This window comes from Balaenoptera acutorostrata, chromosome 17 (genome assembly GCF_949987535.1).
Source record: "Balaenoptera acutorostrata chromosome 17, mBalAcu1.1, whole genome shotgun sequence".
Taxonomy (NCBI): domain Eukaryota; kingdom Metazoa; phylum Chordata; class Mammalia; order Artiodactyla; family Balaenopteridae; genus Balaenoptera; species Balaenoptera acutorostrata.
In genome coordinates this window covers 36,159,620-36,178,674 of record NC_080080.1, presented here as the reverse complement: position 1 = coordinate 36,178,674, position 19,055 = coordinate 36,159,620, and the positions used below count along the sequence as shown (strand labels likewise).

Genomic DNA, 19,055 nt, shown 5'->3' with positions numbered 1-19,055 from the left:
TAACTTTTAGTGAATTTGCAAATACAGAATCATCAAATAATGAAGACTGACTTTTTTTGATGTCAATTCCTGCAAGTAGATCACAACTACTTGAGTTTTGCTGCCTCCGCTAAGAAAATAGACATTTCAAAAATAGAAATGAGTTATCTTCATATCACACAAGAAATACCAAATTCCAGCTATCCAATGTATAAAGCAAGCTACTGTCTGTGCAAACCCTATCTGTAACTCTAGATTTGGAATGGTTTCCAACTGTGAGAACTTTAGCTTGAGACATCTTAGAAGTTGCTCCTTTAAAACCTACAGGCTTGAACCATTTTGTAGTCAAATTTTGATAAACATATATTCCTCTGCCTTCCTAAAGCACTGAGGAACACTTTCATGATGACTCAAAGATTGTTTTCATCTCAACAAACTGTCAGTCAGAATAGGACAATGGCCAGACAAAATCCAAAATCATCACTGTAATGCCTACTAGGTGCACTGATATAAGCCATGGGATAGGAGGTGGGGTTTGGGTATATCTTGGGTTCCAAATGAAGCCAAGGTGAAAAGCATTCCAGGTACAGAAGCATCATAATGCTTCAACATGCAGGGAGGGCTGCCATTGTCATAGCCAAGGTTTTATTTGGATTTATTTATTTGCTCCCAAAGGCGAGAGCTAGAGTTGAGATCATTCTAGCATGGTGATGAGATAATCAGATATGCAACTTAGAAAGCTAACTCTGGCAGCAGTATGTAGAGAATGGAATAGAGTTAAAACTAGGCCATTCTCTAAAGTGCATTGAAATTGCCAGGGATATCTGGTTTAATGCATGTCCTGGGCCCCAATCCTGATCTTCTACATCTATTCTCTAGATGTAGAAGCCCTATATCTTCATTATTCACAAGTACTTTGGATGATAAGGTATTACACTGAGATAAGTCACAATCATCAAATTAAAGGACTTTTAAAAAGAAGGCTTAAAAAAACGAATCCTAAATTTTGTACACTTAATACATCTAGTCTTCAGTGTAATTTTTGTTATCTATACCCTCCTATCCAACAAATACAGTAGTTGTTACTGTTTTATACCACATAAAATGAGAGTTTAAGCTAGTTATCTGCCAGCCTAGAAACCTTAACATAGTCATATACTGGCATCATCTCAAAAGATGCTAAGGTCATTTAACAAATAAAATATATGCCTTGATTCAAGAACTCGCATGGAAATCTAAATTCATAAACTGCATTACAGACATTGTCTTATGCCTCTTTTCCATAAAACTAAGAAACCCCTTAAGTACCTTTCTCATGAAAGAGGTTCTTACACCAATTCCAGCTTATCACCTATTTACCCAAGCCAATTACAAAGAGAAATAAAATAGCGTAACATCACTGTGCACTGTTTAAGGAATTTTTATTAAAGCAAGAATTTTATAATCCAAATTACGTTTCATTGCTCAGTTATCAATTCTGTTATTTAAAACAGAAGTGACATTCTGAGCTATGCCACAGTAAAGAATTAATTACAAAATTAAAGAAAGGAATGCTTTAAATTTTTGTACTTTGCTGAAAATTCTTTTTCCCAGGGTCTATAAAACATTAATTTGTTTTTATATTTTACTATTTTTTTGTGTTTTTTTTTTTGTTTGTTTTTAAATCAATAAGTAATCTAGGACTAGCATTACGTTTGCTAGACCTGGCATTTGCTCGGTACATAAGGTTCAAAGTTTCCTTTCCTTTTTTTATTTATTTTATATTTTGCAATGTTTTTTTTCCATAATATTTAAGTTTTTCGATGTTTAGGTATTTTTCTTCGGTGAAGCACGGGTTTCTTTTCGTGGTCCCTGATCATCTGTAAATGTGGGGGGGAAAAAGATTATAATCATCAAATTTAAGAGACAGAACTTAATGATTCCAACCACTAAAAAGAAAGGATCTTTACCTAAGTGACAGAGGTGCTAATTATAGCTATAATGGCAGTCATATTACAATATATAAATGATTCCAATTAACATGTTACACACCTTAAATTTACAGTGTCATATGTCAAATATTTTAACAAAACAAGAAAAATAACAGGACCAATACTGGCACTTGTTAGCATTAAAGCCCTTGGCCAAATTCAGCCTGTTTACAGGCTGCTTCTGTAAAGCTCTACTGGACCACAGCCATACCCACTGGTTTACATGTTGTCTGTGGCTGTTCTCACACTAACGGTGGAGCAGAGTAGCTTCAACACGTAACACGGCCCCCAAAGCCCCAACTATTTCCTATTTTACAGAAAAGCTTTGCTCATCCCTGGCTCTGGCTACACAGCTACATCACCCCATTTCTTGGGGGTAACGAAAGGCAACAGCAGAGGCCAAAAGGCAACTGTCATCACTGCCACCCAAGAAAATGTATTAAGCTATGAAAAGTCCTCCAAGAATAGCTATACAGGGCCAACCCCTGTTACAGCCATTTAATACAAATTACTATACAAAATGCTTGAAAGGGCTCTGATCTTAAAAATTCAAGTCAATACCAGGGTTAACAGGTAAAGTTTCCTTTAATTCCTCTGTATCTCTACTTCTCTTCGAAAAATTTGCAATGTATTTGAATTAATGGTAAAATGAGTTTTTCCTATGTTTCAAAATATGCTCAAACTGTTAAAATAGAATAAGAAACAAACATAGGGGGCAGGCTCACTTTAAACAGTTGGAACCCCAGTGGCACTGTTCACTGCTTTCTGGGCAGCCTCTTTTGCTTGGTGGGCTTGTAGTACAGCTACAGCTTCATCAACCTGAAAAAAAGAAAAACTGGTTCTAAAAAATAATAATTAGACGATAATTTCAAATTGACAACACACAAATGTCCAACAAAGGCAAATTCCTTTCCTCAGATGAAAGTGGAAACAACTGTTATCGAAAAACATTCCAACTATATCCGTATCTTTTGGGTTCCATTCCACCACTGTTCTAGAATTATGAACCTCTTGCACTTCTTACTCTCTCTCCACCAAAAATCCCCCAAAGTTGAGAATTATCAGCAAACATCCCTTTCTCCAATAAAGATGTAGCACAGTTAAGAGAGCACGAACGCTGGAGTTACAGTGACTGGATTTGAAACCAAGCTCTGCCATTCACTAGCTGCTTTGTGAGCACTGGGCAAATTACTTAACCTCTCTATGCTTCAGTTTCCCCGTCTATAAAATGGGGATAACAGCACCATAGGTTATTATTAGGATTTTCAATTAATATTTATAAAGCTCTTAGAACTGTGCGTGACTTGTATAAAGCACTTATAAATGTCCTAGAAAATTAAGTTCCTACAAAACATCCTGGAATATGTACTATAAGAAGCTACTAGATAAATGATAAAATTTAAATTACTTTAGAACGGAGAGACTCTGGAGACTCAAGCATATGAAGAAGTTCTGAATTATCAATCTCCAACAACATGCCAGTGATTTTACCAGCAAGAGTAGGGTGCATGGCTTGAATTAGAGGAAAGAGCCGTTCACCTAGGAACAAAAACATTCAAACACTCCTTCAATCAAAAAAAAACAAAAAATTTTTAAGGCATCTACCATATTAAAACTGGGGTTTAAGAACCTTTTGTATACAGCAAATAAATGTTAACCCATAATCCACCATTTCATTATCTTTCATAAGTTGCTATAAAATGGATTAAGATCTACCACAAGGCAATGAATTCTTGGCAGTTGTCAGTTTGCCAAAAAAAAAGATGAACTGAAGCTATGTTTACTATTAAAGTGTTAAATCTGTGCTCAGGCAAAATCAAAGTGGTTTACTCATTTGGTTCAAATTCCTTCTTCCAAAAATGTGGCGGGGTACATGGCAAGCAATGCCCTATTACGCCATCAATCAAAGGCAACATGTTAGTAGCTTTTCCGGACAGACAAACTGCGCCATCATAATCATCCACGCCGATTCACATCCTGCCACGCTGTCGTTTTTAGGTACAGAGGAGGTCTAAATGTCTTCCTATATTCTAGTGTCTCTATAACTGACTAGGTGGGACAAAGGTACTTACCCAACATTTGCTTCTGTTCTTGAGGAGGGGCAGATGCCAACATGGAAGCAGTCAAAGGCTCCTGACCTTGTACATGAACAGCAGGCTAGAAAGAAAACGGGAAAATTCCTAAGTTTAAAAAGTACCGAAGTAATGGCCAGTACAAACACAGCCATCACTGGAAATTAACTGGATAAGGACTGCAATCTAAACATAAATAGAAGCTGAGTGATTCAGAAATACAGCCTAAGATAGCTATATTAACACCTAAGTGCTCAAGTATTATAAGCACAGGGGATGTTGAATTTTCTTTTTTATCTGGAGTATTCTTTGGAATCATACTTCTACTATGATCAACGACGATTTTGGTCCTAGGGTCAAAAAAAAAAAAAGGTAAGGCAAATCTCACAAACTAAACTTTATTTTACCCTTTCTTACAACTATGCCAAACAAAACCCTCATATCACATAAGTAATTCCGGATGAGGGACTGCTGAATGCTTGTCTAGTTCCTAGAATACAGCACATAGAAGACATTTTTACATACTATCAATTAGTGGCACCTCAACAAGGTGTTCTACATGGCTTAAGCTCTCATGTATCATACAGTTGTCTTCAATGTCTTTGACTGAGATCAAGGACTGTCATCTTTATAAAGAAATCATTAAATCCACACCTGCTGCATGGTAACTTGTGGCTGTGCGTTAAGATGTTGTTGAGGATTGCGAACTCCCGCAGCATATTTATACTGTGGAACGGTGCGAACAGCAGGAGTAGCTGCAGCTGCAGCAGCTGCGGGACGTGGACCCATTGTCTGTGTTGATGTGTTAGCTAAAAAAATAAAAAGATCTTCGTATTTATCTTGCTATTTCAAATTGGAGACCAACTTTTACAGGAAGGGTTAAGACTCACCAACACGCTGTGTCGACATGACTCGTGGAACCTGTGAAGAAGCTGGTCTCATAGTACTAAATGGTGGTCTAGGAGCGGCTGGGCGGATAGCACCGGGCATATTTTGGAATGCTACGTTTAAAGACATGAACACACATTAACTGGGAAAAACTCACCAAGTGTTCATGCCGCTTTTTCAGAGCTGAGGTTTGCACAAAAGGCTATAGATGACCAAACATAAACAAAACATTTTTAAAAGCTTAGGCTCCCATATGCCATTTCTCCAGACTTAATCATATCAGAGCATCAGTAAATAAAAAATTTTCATTCATACAAGGACAAGTACTTATTAATATCTGAACATGATACATGAACCTGATTCTAAGTGTTCCTGCAATACAGCACTAGTCCACGGGACAAGGCTGAAAATGCCTGGACCCCGGTCCTCATACATGGAACAAGATCTTTTAAAACTACTGCCTAACCAAATATGAAATTGAGTTGGATGCATTCCCAAACTTGTCATAAATGAAAATCAAAACAACATAGATATTGCTGTCTTAAGGAATGGTGAAACATTTTACAATTCTTTTTTAAAAACAAAATGCTAGGATCCCCAAAATGAACACCCATAAAAATAAACTATAAAAAGCAACAGCTAATATACCATTGGGATGTAACAGCCAATTCGCCTCATTTATGTTTTTAGTTCAAATACTTTGCAACCTTAAAAAACAACAACAAAAAGCTTACGATGAGGTCTGGCACCCTGAGCAGTCCAGCGAGGACTTGGTCTTAGTTGAGCAATTTGGCTAGGAGGATAGTATGCAGCACGGTTCTGAGTCTGGAGAAAGCAAGCAAATGTATCAGCTAAAGACAAAAGCAAATCATGCAACTAGTTACGCACTCAAAACATTTCGCAGGTCCTCACACTCTAGGCATTTTTCAAATCCAATCATAATTAACATCTCTTCATCTTAGGGCTTTATTTATTTTTTAGTGGGGCACAAAACATTAAAGATGACTGAAGAGGAAAACCTTCATGAGGTTTCTGTTCTCTTGTAAAACCTACCTGTGGGATAGCTGCCATGAAGTAACCTGAAGGAGGTGCTGGCTGATAGGGGTTGATTACAGGGTTGGGCACAGCTCTTACACTTGCCATTCTCTGCATATACTGGTTAGTGAGGTGAGCCTGGCGCTCTTCTTTGCGCTGAGCTAAAGCTACATACAATGGCTTGGTGGCCACAATTCTACCATTCATTTCTGTAACTGCTTTAGTGGCTTCTTCTGGGGAGGAGAAACACACAAATCCAAACCCTTTGCTGCGACCACCCTCCATCATAACCTATTAAAAGAAAATGGAAGAAACCACATGATTAATGCAATGGTAGGATGAGGCACAAAAAGCAGAGTATCAACTATAGCCACCGACTCACATTTAACTAAATCCTGTCAATGCTTTCATCTTTTTTCCCCACAATTTTTCCCTTGATATCCAAATATTAAGGGAAAATACATGCATGCATTATCCTAGCCAAGCAAAAGAAGTAAAGGGGTGGAGGTACAAAAGCAACTTCGTAAAAGTTTTAGATTTTCAATATTAAGGTTTAATTTCTAAATACAATCAAGGCCTGCTAAATTTCAGCACCACTAAAAACATGCACAATCAAAATTTGACTATTCTAGCAATTCGAGCTGACAAGATGCTTTATTACTCGTTAAGAGGGGAGGAAAAAGCAGTTGAATATCATAATATCCACATTTTAAAATTAAAATTTCACATTCAAGACCGTAAGGGCCATAAATACTGGGGTATAAACAATATTCAGGAAGCTCACAATGACTCAAAATCTTTGAAACAAGCAATGAGGAGATGTGAAGAACTTCTCAGTAGCCCTGCAATATACATAAGCATGCTATACAGCTATATTAAACAGCATGCTGGTGGCAGAGAACAAATAAAACAGCAATCAAACAGAGACCAATGATCTTACATAAATGTGGAATCAAAAGAACAAAACCAAGAACTGGGCTCAAGGATACACAGAACAGACGGGTGGTTGCCAGAGAGGTACGGGGTGAAGGTGGCTAAAAAGTACAAACTCCCAGGTATAAAAGCAATTCATGGGGTCGTATTGTACAGCATGGGGACTACAGATAATACTGTATTATACATCTGAAAGTTGCTGAGAGTAGATCTTTACAGTTACCATTAAAAGAAAAATAATGTTTAACTATGGTAATGAATGTTAAGTAGACTTATTGTGATCACTTTGCAGTATATACAAATACCAAACAATTATGTTGTACATTTGAATATGTTTTATGTTAATTATATCTCAAAAAACAGAGTCCAGAAACATACCCATGCAATTATGGGAACTTCGTATGTTAAAGCTTACATTTTAAAACAGTGGGGAAAAGACGGACTTTGGATTATCTAGTACGTGGTACAAAGGGATAATTCTGAATTAACTTAAGAGCTCTTATTCACATCACATTGAAAAAAATCAAATTGCCAGATAAGATTCTGTATCTGAACATAAGATGCAAAAATACAGGGAAAATCTAAGATGACACAAGACCCCCAAAGTCCTAAGTGGAAGACTTGGAGAAAATACTTGCAACGTAAAACAAAGCGCTGACATGAAATTTCCCCTAAATCAATAAAGATAACCGATGCAGTATAAAAACATGCAAAGAATAGGCTAAACAAGTAAACACATAAAAAGTACATCTCATTTAAAAAGATGCATACCACTTTCTACTAAATTGACAAGACTAGTAGTAATTTCATTTGTTCACCCTTTTTGGGACAATTCAGTTGTATGAAATTTAAATACACACACCCATTAACCAGAAACTTCAATTCTTGAACTTCAGAAATACTGGTATGTGTGCAAAGATATATGTATAAAGATGTTTATTAGAGTGGTGGGTCTAACACTGTTAGTAGCATGCAAAGCAAACCAAATGATCAATAATACAGGCATAGTAGAATAAGTTATGGTACATCTATACCATGAATATTCAGCCCTTAGCGAAAAATGAGAAAATGCCTGAAATAAATATGTACCTAGATCTGTTAAACAAAAAGACAAGTTGCAGAATAGGTATACTATGATCCTGTTTTATAAAAACTGTTTATACGTATACAAAAAGTATACAAGCATGGAAAATTATCTGGAAAGGCCAACGAAACTCCTTTTGAAGACTGAAAATGAAAAATGGAAGGGTCACCTTTTTCTACTTCTGTCTTGACCAATTTGTTTTTCAGCAAGCATTATCAAATTAACCTAATGACCTCCTCTCCCAGAATTTCTGCAAAAACTTTTTCACCTCCTTGCCAACAGCGATATGATCCACAAAGGACTTTTTGAAAAGGACTTAATAAAGACCCTCCTTTGTAAAACATGCATGCTTCTTCATACATTCAAAATAAACTGATGCACAATATTCAATTTAAATGATTTTCAGGGAACATACTGAGAATAAACAAACTCAGGAATAGATTCTATCATACTCCAGGTTCTCCTACAAAAGCACAGGCTGAGTGAAACAGAAGACAACTACATCACTTGCATTTTTGTGTGTATTCCTCTACTGTGCTCCTTAACATTCTATCGTAGAAGTTCCCTCGGTCAGTGGGGTTGCAGAGTAGAAAGATCAGCCACGAGGTCACTCCAGAGCACTCAGTTTTAATTTTTCCTGTTCTCTTTTGAGAATCTGTTTAAAGTTTTAGATACTCTTCCCACCCCTCAAGGTACATACATACAGAACTTTAAATACAGAAGGATTCTTGGGCCATGGACACCAGAAAAAACACCTAAAGTAGAGGTTCTTATATCAAAATTCCAGAATTTAGACTAGAATCTTACTGTTGTATTTCTTAATTTCTGATTTCAAGTAAAAGCAAACACGATCTCTACCTTTACTGTTATAGGGGGCTTTAAGTTTGACTCCCCAGAGTGAATTCTGTAAGCAAATATAGATTAGCTCAAATAGTAACAATTACAGTTCTCTAATAAGTTGCTTTCTCTAACCAGTAAAATAACTAGTTTAACAGAGTACAAAACAGTGCATATCGTGTGATGATCGATCACTATGGTCATCAAATGCAGCCTTTCCAGCCACTTCAAATCTGAATATAAGTTTTTGAAGTAATGAAGCAAAGATATGATTTTCTGAAAAATGAAAGGCTGATTTTTTAGAGAAAAGGAAAAACGATTTGACCATTCATTTATAAAGAAAAACACTCCATATGAAATATAAAATTTATATACATATATCCATGGGCATGGATTTTTCCCAAATCTTAAAAAAAAGTGCATCGTATGCTTTACCTTTGCACTAGTGATTGTACCAAACGGAGAAAACTCTTTCCGGAGACGTTCATCATCAATACCATCATCAAGATTTTTCACATAAAGGTTAACACCCTAAAAGAAAAATAAAATAAAATAAAAAAAATTTAGAAAAAGGAAAAAGAAAACCATAGTGGTACTTAAGCATACTTCCTATTATCTTATCCCATGTTTCCTCTCCTTTTCCCCTCTCAAACCCTCCAGTTACCTGTCAGTAACTGAAATGAACATAAAATAGGTTTCCTCATCCCTGTCTTATTTTTGCTCTTTCAGTTAAAAAATGAACCTGGTATCTGGTGATCCTATCTTGCTTCATCTGTTCAAATTTGCGCTTAAGTTCCGTCTGCCGTTCCACTTTTTTCTGGGCTCGACCAACGTAAATTTGTTTTCCATTGAGCTCCTTTCCGTTCATCTCATCCACAGCCTTACAAAGACCACAAAATTTTAATTACTAACTTGCAATATATAAATTCATTTTTTAACAATAAAGAAAATTTGTTAGATTATAAAAGCTAAAGATGGACCCACCATAAAAACTAAACTTTGAGGTTTTAAGACAATAGAGGTTTTCAATTTATACTCTCAAAATATATAAAATGCAAGTAATTCAAAACAATACATGTGGAGATGAACGTGTAGACTAGCCGTTGGTATGCATGTGTATTTCAATGCAAGAGCAACTCAACTTTATACCCCCACATCTTACTATAAAATACAGAAAAACCCACACTGCCTTTGGTTAGTATATTTTAAGTCTTACTTTCTGTGCATCTTCATGCCTTTCAAAGCTTACAAATCCAAAACCTTTGGATTTTCCACTCTCATCGGTCATTACTTTCACACTTAAGGCAGGTCCTAAAAAAAATTTTTTTAATGATTCAAAGGTATTCCATACAACATTTAGTTTATACATTTCAAGTTTCAATACACAAACAAAGCCATGAAAAAAATATAAAAATGGGGATTAAAAAAAACCTCCAAGCCTCCAGAAATGTATTCCTCCTATAACCACCCTCTTCTCTCCCACCATGGGCACTAAATATTCTCTTTAAGACCCTTTATTTCTACTAAGAAGCTAAGTAAATACTCTATTCCCTGAAACACTCCTCCTTCCATGTAAGGAGGTATGTTTTAGAGAAATGTAAATGATGATGAAATTTTATTCTTAGAATTAGTACAAAACAGATGCATTATTTTAAAACAATTTACTTTTCTTTAAGAATTTTTAAGCCTTGGCCCACTTGATTTTCAACAAGGAGTAGAGGAAACACGGGGTTTGACCTTTGACATAGCAGAAGCACCTGGAGGAGGTGGCATGTTTCTGAAGACACATATCCCCCCACCACCCCCTCAAATAAAACAGACTTAACTGAAGTGGTAAGTATTATCTCAGGTAGGTGGGGAAAAAAGATTAAAAATCACATCTGATTACAGAGAATCTGCAAGATGTATGGGCACACATCAACTGTTTAGAGAGTTCAATGTGGCATGCCAGCTTGGCAATAGTAAAGTATTAGATTTCCTCATTCTTTATGATTTGGAATGCTTTTAAAAAGGGGACACCTATTTAAGTTAAACAAAAAGGAAAGCAAAGGTAAGGGGCAAGTAAATCACCTGCAAGAGCACAATTTAAAGTTCGTTTTCTGATCAGCTACACAACTATCTAAAGTGAGACCGGTTACACACTTCATGGGAAAATCTGGATCTTTGTCTTTAAAAGTCATTATTTTAAATTGCTCAAACACGATGCTGAGACTGGCCAAATACCCTAAAGCTGGCCAGCTATCCTGTCCCATAATTAAAGACCACATTCCAACCTAAGTTGGCCGTGTCTCATGCAATGCCTCTGATGAGATGGGATCTGTTAGTGCATAAATCCAGCACAATTTCTTAACATAGCAAAAGCTTTTAAAATCTGTTCCAATTACACAGTCACACCTTACGGTGCTAATACAATGCTATTAACCTTTAAACTGGATAGAATTTTATTTATAAGCTAGTATAATGGACTATCAGTAGCTTAATCCAAATAACTACAGTATTTTAAAATATGTGAAGTCCCATTTATTTTAGTATAAAATATTAGCCAAAACTAACATTGAACAATTACTCAGAACTGAGTATAAAAATTTAATTCAGACACATTACCGAACTTGCCAAAGAGATCCTTCAGGCGCTCATCATCCATGTCTTCTCCAAAATTCTTGATGTAAACATTGGTGAACTCTTTTGCCCTAGCTCCGAGTTCTGCTTCTCGTTCCTTACGAGACTTAAATCGTCCAACAAATCTAATAAAATAGATAAGAACTATAAAATTAGGTTCTATTTTATGAAGTTCAGGTTAATTAAGCCTGATGGCTGACTCTGTAATAGTTACTGGTAATTTCAGAATCTCTAATAAAAAGCAAACTATAAAACAGAAATAGGGCCTTAAGTGAAATGTGAGAACAAACCTCTTAACTATAATCACGAAAAAGAACATTTTTCTTAATGCACACTCCTCTCCCTTCCTTCTAGCTAACCTAGGGTTAAGAAGATTACGTCCAGCAATACAAACTAGTGGAGTATGCCTGCACCACTAGTGAAAGGCAGTGAAAAGACAGAAAAGCTTTTATCGTTGCTGTTTCAACATGGCTCTTGCACTTTGTTTGCAATCTCCTAAAATATAAATTTAAGCTACCGAATTCTGTACTCTAACATACAACGGCCTGGAACAAATTTCTTTGCAGCATTATCAACAAAATGTGTTTTAAAAATTGAGGTTTTCCCTAAAAGTAGTACACGTGTCATTAAAGAATATAATATACATCAAAAAGCATCGCCCATAATCCCACCCAAATTGTGACCTACTTTTCGTAGGCCTTTTTGTTCCCTGTGCTTAAGAACGTTAGTCCAGCACAATTCCTTTCCATAGGAGACACCTACATTTTATTCCCTTAGCCGCACCCCACACCTCCCCCCACCCATATGGTGCTGCTTCTCCATGCAATTAGTTTTATAAATGTTCTCGGTGGGAACATGATATTCCATTGTGGACAACAAAACTTTCTTTTGTAAATAATGCCGCAACATTATGAAACTTTGTTATTTGTTCTTAGGATAGAGTTGCAGAAATCATGGCAGCTTGAAAGGTATATAAATGATCTTAAGTTTATACCTACAAACTGCTTTCCAAAAAAGGGTTATATCATTTTATACTCAAAAAACAGCAATAAATCAAGTTCTTTACTTAATCTAGACCTCCACCAGTGGTAGCCATTCTTTTTTTTCCCCTAAAGCACTGCTGACAGGCAAAAGATAGTTTCATCTCTGAATACTAATGATGCTGAACATTTTTCTCATTTAAAGATGTATTATTTTTAAGAATTACCCTTTGTAAACATTGTTCCCACTGAGGAGTTGCTGGTTTTCTTAGACTTGTATGGGGTTCTTTACATACTACAAAGTCTTCCCTTAATCATGTAACTGACGGAGCTCACAACAGGTAACACCATGTGCATGACTCCTCCATGTACAGACTGACCATACCACTTGGTGCAGATTTACGAGAACCACACCTTAAGAGTGATGCAGTTGACCTGTAAGAACCAAACCCAATTTGCACGCCATCACTGCAGTTTACATGAGCTCACAGCTCACTTAAAATATGACCTCACAGCTGAATTTGCCTAATTAAGCAAAATCCACTGGCACTGAGGATAAAATTGAGATTTGTAATTTCTTTGGGCTCATAAAATCTGTATTTTTACAACTTGTAGCAGAAAGTCTTATAGAGGTTTTATCAGTGTCATTATTTTAAAAGTTTGCAACTTTTAAGAACAAGTTTATTTCAGAAAAGATTAATCATGAAGACTTCTGGTTTAATTACGATTTATCTTTACATGGGGAAGGGAGCCAAAAGGTGTTGAAACAACAATTATGACAATCTTTAAACTCCATCAATAAACTGTGGGAGTAAAGCCAAGCAGAGAGTCACCCTGAGCTCTGAATTTAGACCACTGGGTTTGTATCGCAGTTTATCTGTCACACCAGTATGTAAATACAGGCAAGTTATTTTAGCTTCAGCTTTGAATGTAAAAGGGGCTAATTACTACCTTGGGAATTATGATTAAGTTTCTGCCTGGATTTCTAGTTTTTCAACTAATACGCACTTGTTTTTGAAAAAGCTTTATATTCCAGCATACCTATCTTCTGCTGTTTCTTTTCTGTTTGAATGCTGACCAGCTGTATTAATTCACTGTTACTTGTATGTTACACTGAATGTGGAGAAAAGACAATTATAAAATCTACCAAGATGTGGTTTATTAATTTTCACTTTAGCTGTATCTCTTTTAAGAGCACAAATATATTACTTGTAAAATGCATGAATTGAACTATTAAAAGCATCTGAAGTATGATTAACTAAATATTTATACTTACACTTTGCGATCATTTAGAAGCATCCCATTCATTTTTTCAATAGCTCTTTCAGCTGCTTCTTGTGTCTCAAAATGCACAAATCCATAACCCTTGGAACCATTTTCATCACAAACCACCTAGGGAAAAATGTGTAATAATTTTTCATTACTTGCTATTGATTTAGCATTTTTCCAGTATTCAGAGATAACTTGTCAGCTACCTAACCTGGGCATTTGGGAAATAAAGATATCCATTAACACAGAGCATGGTTGCTATCTTCAAGAATAAACTACAATTAAACTAAAACACTGTATGTTTACCTGTCATATTTTTGCTTACCTTACATGAAAGGATGTTACCAAAAGCAGAAAATGTATCATACAGTGCTTTATTATCAATGGATTTGTCCAAATTTTTAATGAATATGTTGCCCACTCCACTTTTGCGAAGTGATGGATCACGCTGAGACCACATAATGCGTACTGGCTTGCCCTTTATAACATCAAAATTCATGGTGTCCAAAGCACGCTCCGCTGCAGGAAGGACATTTTCAAAATAAATATTATTTCAAAACTTTTACAGCCCACTTAAATTTATATAAACTATTGTGGAGGGAACAGTAGGGCACATGGTCCCTCTACCTCTTTAAACTTCAAGATGGCTGGACCTTACCTCATATCAGTCTAGATTTAAATGGTACAACGCAAAAAGAGAAGACAAATATCAAAAAACCCCAAATTTCCCACGTTAATTTGTTAATGGATGACGTATCGTTAAGAACTAACTTATTTCTGAAACAACCTCTTCCTTTAATTGCCATGAAATTTAAAAGCACCTTTTTGTTCCTAGTCAACTGTAAAAGCAAGATTCCCCTTCACAATCTGCTTAATAAGCAATATAAAAGACAGTAAGCAATTGTAGATTATCCACAAGCAGAGCAGTTTATGGGTTTTCAAGCATTTTAACTTCTTCTCTATTACTTGTCAAAATTGTTTCTTGCTTATCACTGTCAATACTGTACAAAAATTAGTCCATTTTCTAAAAAAAAAAAAAAAAAACATTCCTGACTTACTGGGGGGATTTCAGTGATTCATGGCACAATTCCTATGGCCATGTTTAAAAAAAAAAAAAAAAAAGGCTTTATCCATTCAGAAAGACTTGAATCAGGCTTTCAAAAACTAAAGTTGGACGTACTTAGCTATGTAACACAAAACTTTTGAAATACCAGGTCTACGATAGTCACAATTCACTTTAAATGCTTTATTTACATATAAAACCAATTTTATCTTAGATCACTCATTTACTTAATAACTGATGATTAATCAATTATTTCTGAATAGTGCTAGAAAATTTCAAAATCTACCCTATGATTACATCTATGAAGGATCAAATTATGTGCACCTGTACGATTAAAGAAACACTTATTACAGAAGTTTAGACTCTAAATGGAAAAATATATCATTAAGTAGAAAACACTAGTCCCTAAAGAGTGGGAACACACAGTCCACTTGAAGTCCTGAAACACCAATTTTCACAAATTCCATGCTAGTGTTAACTGTAAAATTAGTGAGAGGACAAATTTTCCAGCCACTTCGTTCTATAAATGAAAGTTTTAGTTTCTAGAAGATAGTGACAAACAACTGTCAGCTCATTTTATCAATTGACCACGCCTACTCAGCTCCCCTAGTTTTTTAGCTGACTCTGCTTGAGCTTCTTTTGAATGAGTCACCTCTTCCTGTTAAATTGGAAACTGGTCACTTTCAGAAGCTATTCTACAAATACATCAATGTAGCAATAAATAAGGGGGAGAAAAAAACGGAAACCACTGGAAATAATATTTAGAAAGACAATAATTTGTATATATAGAAATGAAATAAATGGAAAATGGAAAAATGCTACCTTCTTTTGAGTAGTTACAATACTGGCCTACTGCAATAGATGGATAATACACAGTGAGTGTACTGTAACCACGGTAACCTGAAGTTCAACTTTTCTAACCCCAAGAAATTTTTAAAATTGTTTTTTTCGGATTTAAAATTAGAAAGAATAACAGCCACTTTCAGAAGTTTACATTTCATGCTCTCTAGAATTTGTCCAAGTTTTCTCTATCAACTCTTCAGTTTGTGATTATCTGCCCCCAAATTATCTTCCTTGATATTTCATTCAGCGATAAATCTTGACCAGAGTTGGGAGGAACCGTTATGGAGTGACATTTGGAGCTACTGCCTACAGAGCAAAAGGGCAGAAAACCTGCAGTGCAGTTTTACAACTTCGGGCTTGCTGTCACTCAATAGCCTGCCTACCCAAAAATCTCAGTATTAACTTTACCTAGTGAAAAGCTGATCACTAAATAACTCCAGATCTGTTAATGAAATAAAAGTTTCAATTCCACCTTTAAGGCCTTTCCTACAAAAATAAAAATAAATTCCTTATATTTTGTAACACTTGACATATATTCAAGTAGCCAGGGGAAAGAAGGGCAAAAGTGGACCATAAAATCAAGTGAAAATGACTTTTGCAAGTCAATTGATCCAGATATAAAGAAAAATCCTGGCAAGTCATCAGGTCACATATCTGTTTGCCAAATTTTGGATTTTTTTGCAAACTGTTTAACTTTACTTTAAAAATACAAGGTTAGCTGCGTCTTTTTCCCCATAAATTTCAAGCTGACTCTAGTGCTCAATCATTCCCCATGATGTATGGATATTCTGGACTACTTTAAAAAAAAAGGAAACCACCACTAGAATGCCACATAAGTATAAGAGTCCAGTCCACACGACACTCACAAGTAATATTTTCCAGTCAAAATTGGTGACGGCATTTTTAAGTAAAATCCTTCAAAACCATAGAAACTATTTCAGAGAAAAAAAAATATTCCGAACAAATTACCAGTACTACGAAACTAACTCGATTAAAACAATCACAACTACCTAAATAGCCTGAGAAAACGATGGCCTCCAAAAGGGTTCTCTTCCACATCCCCTCCCTCCTAACCTGCTGTTAAGAGTGAGAAATGTCTGAACTGGGGGAAAAACCCCAATGCACGTCTCATTGGTAGTTTATACTTCCAGGGCCACCAGTCACTGACAAGTTATTAAGAACAGAATCAGAAGCCTGATGACCACCACCAGACCACCATATTAACTTTATTCTAAGTCCCCGTGGCTCCCCCAGGCGATTGGGCCAGTAGCCGGAACAGGCCTCGGGCCTGTGAGGTTACAGGGTTCAACACGTGGTATTTTTCGAGCAACGAAATGCACTTCCTGGGGCGTCCTGGGGCGCCGGCAAGAGCCTCGGGTGGTGGGAGCGCCTCCACCTATTACCGGAAAAGGGGGCTCGGCGCTCAACACCCCAGAATCCCGCAGCTACTGGCGGGAGCGTAGTGTTAGAACCCATTCTCACCCACCCTCCCGGCGCGTCATCACCCTAAAGTTTGAGAGCGGCTGAGGCCGAGAAAATGGTCGCAAAGGAGGAAGTGGCCCGGCGTAAGAGGGGCGTGCGGCTGCCGGCAGCGCGGGTCCCTGCGGGCACGGGGAACCGGGGTACTGGCGCCCGAGCCTCGCCCCGCTGGCCCCGGGGAGGGCTGGTGACATGCCCTCCTGCCCCCTCCCCCCGGGCCCGCCGGCCTAACCCGCCCGCCGCCGCCGCCTGAGCCTCATGGCCGCCCGCCCGCCGTCGGGCCCGGCTCTCACCGTCTGCCGGCTGCTGGAAGTTCACATACGCGTAGCCCAAAGAGCGGCGGGTGATCATGTCCCTGCAGACCCGGATGGAGAGGATGGGCCCGGCCGGGCTGAACTTCTCATAGAGCATCGCCTCGGTCACGTCGGGGTGTAGGTCCCCCACGTAGAGCGAGGCCATGGGGTAGCTGGGGGCGCTGGGGTTCATCTCGGCACGGCTGCCCGCAGGGCCACAGGCCGCGACCTTTCCGTGAGAGGAGAAGAGCGAGTGCTGGGGTCGCGGGCGGGAGCCGGGGGGAGGGGAGCGGGGGCAAGCACAGAGGGACAAAAATCAACCGGAATCGAAAACTACTCAACAGCCGCAGAACGGAGTCGATCCGCTGTCGCTGGCTGCTGGCTGCCAGCTGCCGGCTGGGGAGCGAGGGTGGCGGTGTCGGGTCCGGGCAGCGGGAAGGCCTCGGTCTCTTGGTTCCTTCTTGGAGCTGCTGCGGGGCCGCGGGCGGGCGGGTCGGTCTCGGTTGCTTCACCGGGTTATTTTATAAAACAGGAAGAAAAAAAAATAAAAGTCTCCGGCGGGGGAGACGCGGATTTTTTGTAAATTTTTTTTGGGTTTTTTAAAAGATTTTTTAAGATTTTTTTTGGATTTTTTAAATAATAAATGTGTGTTCCGAGGCCGGAGCACACACTCCGCACTCTCAGCACTAACCGCCGGGGAGAAGGGGAAGCACCGCCTCCTGCACCCTCTACTTATACCCCGCGCCGCAGTCGCCCCGCCCCCGCGCGACTGACGCCAGGGCCCTACGCGAGCGTCAGCGCCGGAGGAGGAGGAGAAAAGGAGGCGAGGGGGAGGAGGAAAAAGAAAACAGGAGGAGGAAAGAGCAAAGAGGAAGAGAGAGGTGGCGGAGGAGGCCGCTGCGGGGGTGGGGGTGGGGCTGGGGCGGAGGGGCGGGGCTTCTGCGCACGCGCCGCGGCCGGGGGGGCGGGCCCACGCGGCGTAGGGCCCGTGGGGGAAGGGAGGGCTGGCTTGCCGGCTGCTCTCCGAGGAGTCGGGTTGGACGGCCCTTCCTCCCACACATCCCACCCCACCTCCACCCGGGAGAAGCGTTAACCCGTCACCGAGGCGGTGGGCGGCGCGCGGGGCTTCCGGGTTTCTCGGCTCTAACCACCCCCCACGTGCATGGCCACCCGGGCCTCTTCGCGCGGCAGCCAGGCCTGCTCCACTCGCATCCGCCCCTGAGGGTCGCTGGGCACGAGTGGACCGGTATGATCCCTTTCAGGCCCAGTTTCCGAAACGTGGGTGAAAGGAGCCAGGGCTGGCTCCCCAGTTCTCCTACCGGACCGCACTACGAGTCCCAGCGGGCAGCGCCGCCACGCGCCTCGGCCGCAGAAGCGGTGCCTGCTGGGAGCTGGAGTCCCCAACGGCCGCGGCGCTCGCTGACTCCAACTGGCCGCGGATCCCGGCCGCCCGCTCGGGGACCCCCCAACCGTCCTGGCGCTGGACCCCGGTCGCCGCCCCGCGGTGCTTCCAGTAGAGGAAGGGGGAGGGGAGGGGCCCTCGGACTCCTGGTCCTCTCGGTTCCGAGCCCTAGACTCTCCCCGGTCTCCCCACTGGGTGCTGTCGTTGGTCAAAGTGATTTTAATTGGGGGAAACTATCTTGGGGTCTTTGTCCGCTTCCCTTTTTAAAGTATCGTGATCACTATTCACTTAAGGTACTAGGTTGGAATC

At 39.3% G+C, this 19,055-nt stretch overlaps 1 protein-coding gene across 1 annotated transcript; it reads right to left on the bottom strand.

Annotated features, from left to right (window-relative positions):
* Positions 1 to 1,383: 1,383 nt before the first annotated feature.
* On the bottom strand, positions 1,384 to 18,058 carry PABPC1 (poly(A) binding protein cytoplasmic 1). The gene is made up of 15 exons (XM_028164289.2): positions 17,345 to 18,058; positions 13,992 to 14,185; positions 13,674 to 13,789; positions 11,403 to 11,542; positions 10,015 to 10,109; positions 9,541 to 9,678; positions 9,234 to 9,329; positions 5,963 to 6,235; positions 5,644 to 5,734; positions 4,912 to 5,022; positions 4,676 to 4,830; positions 4,022 to 4,106; positions 3,358 to 3,488; positions 2,675 to 2,768; positions 1,384 to 1,838 (listed from the first exon to the last, which is right to left on the bottom strand). The coding sequence occupies exons 1-14, from the start codon at positions 17,535 to 17,537 to the stop codon at positions 2,676 to 2,678; spliced, it is 1,911 nt and encodes a 636-aa protein (XP_028020090.2). The 5' UTR covers positions 17,538 to 18,058; the 3' UTR covers positions 1,384 to 1,838; position 2,675.
* Between the last annotated feature and the right edge of the window lie 997 nt (positions 18,059 to 19,055).

What these genes read in the sequence shown, in the direction of transcription:
- PABPC1 (XM_028164289.2), bottom strand. Translation starts at nt 17,537, where the DNA reads ATGAACCCCAGCGCCCCCAGCTACCCCATGGCCTCGCTCTACGTGGGG. An exon ending in GGATCTCTTTGGCAAGTTCG is followed by an intron (nt 10,110 to 11,402) that starts GTAATGTGTCTG and finishes AATTTTTTTTAG; the next exon opens with GACCTGCCTTAAGTGTGAAA. An exon ending in TCAGGGTGCCAGACCTCATC is followed by an intron (nt 5,023 to 5,643) that starts GTAAGCTTTTTG and finishes CTTTAAACGTAG; the next exon opens with CATTCCAAAATATGCCCGGT.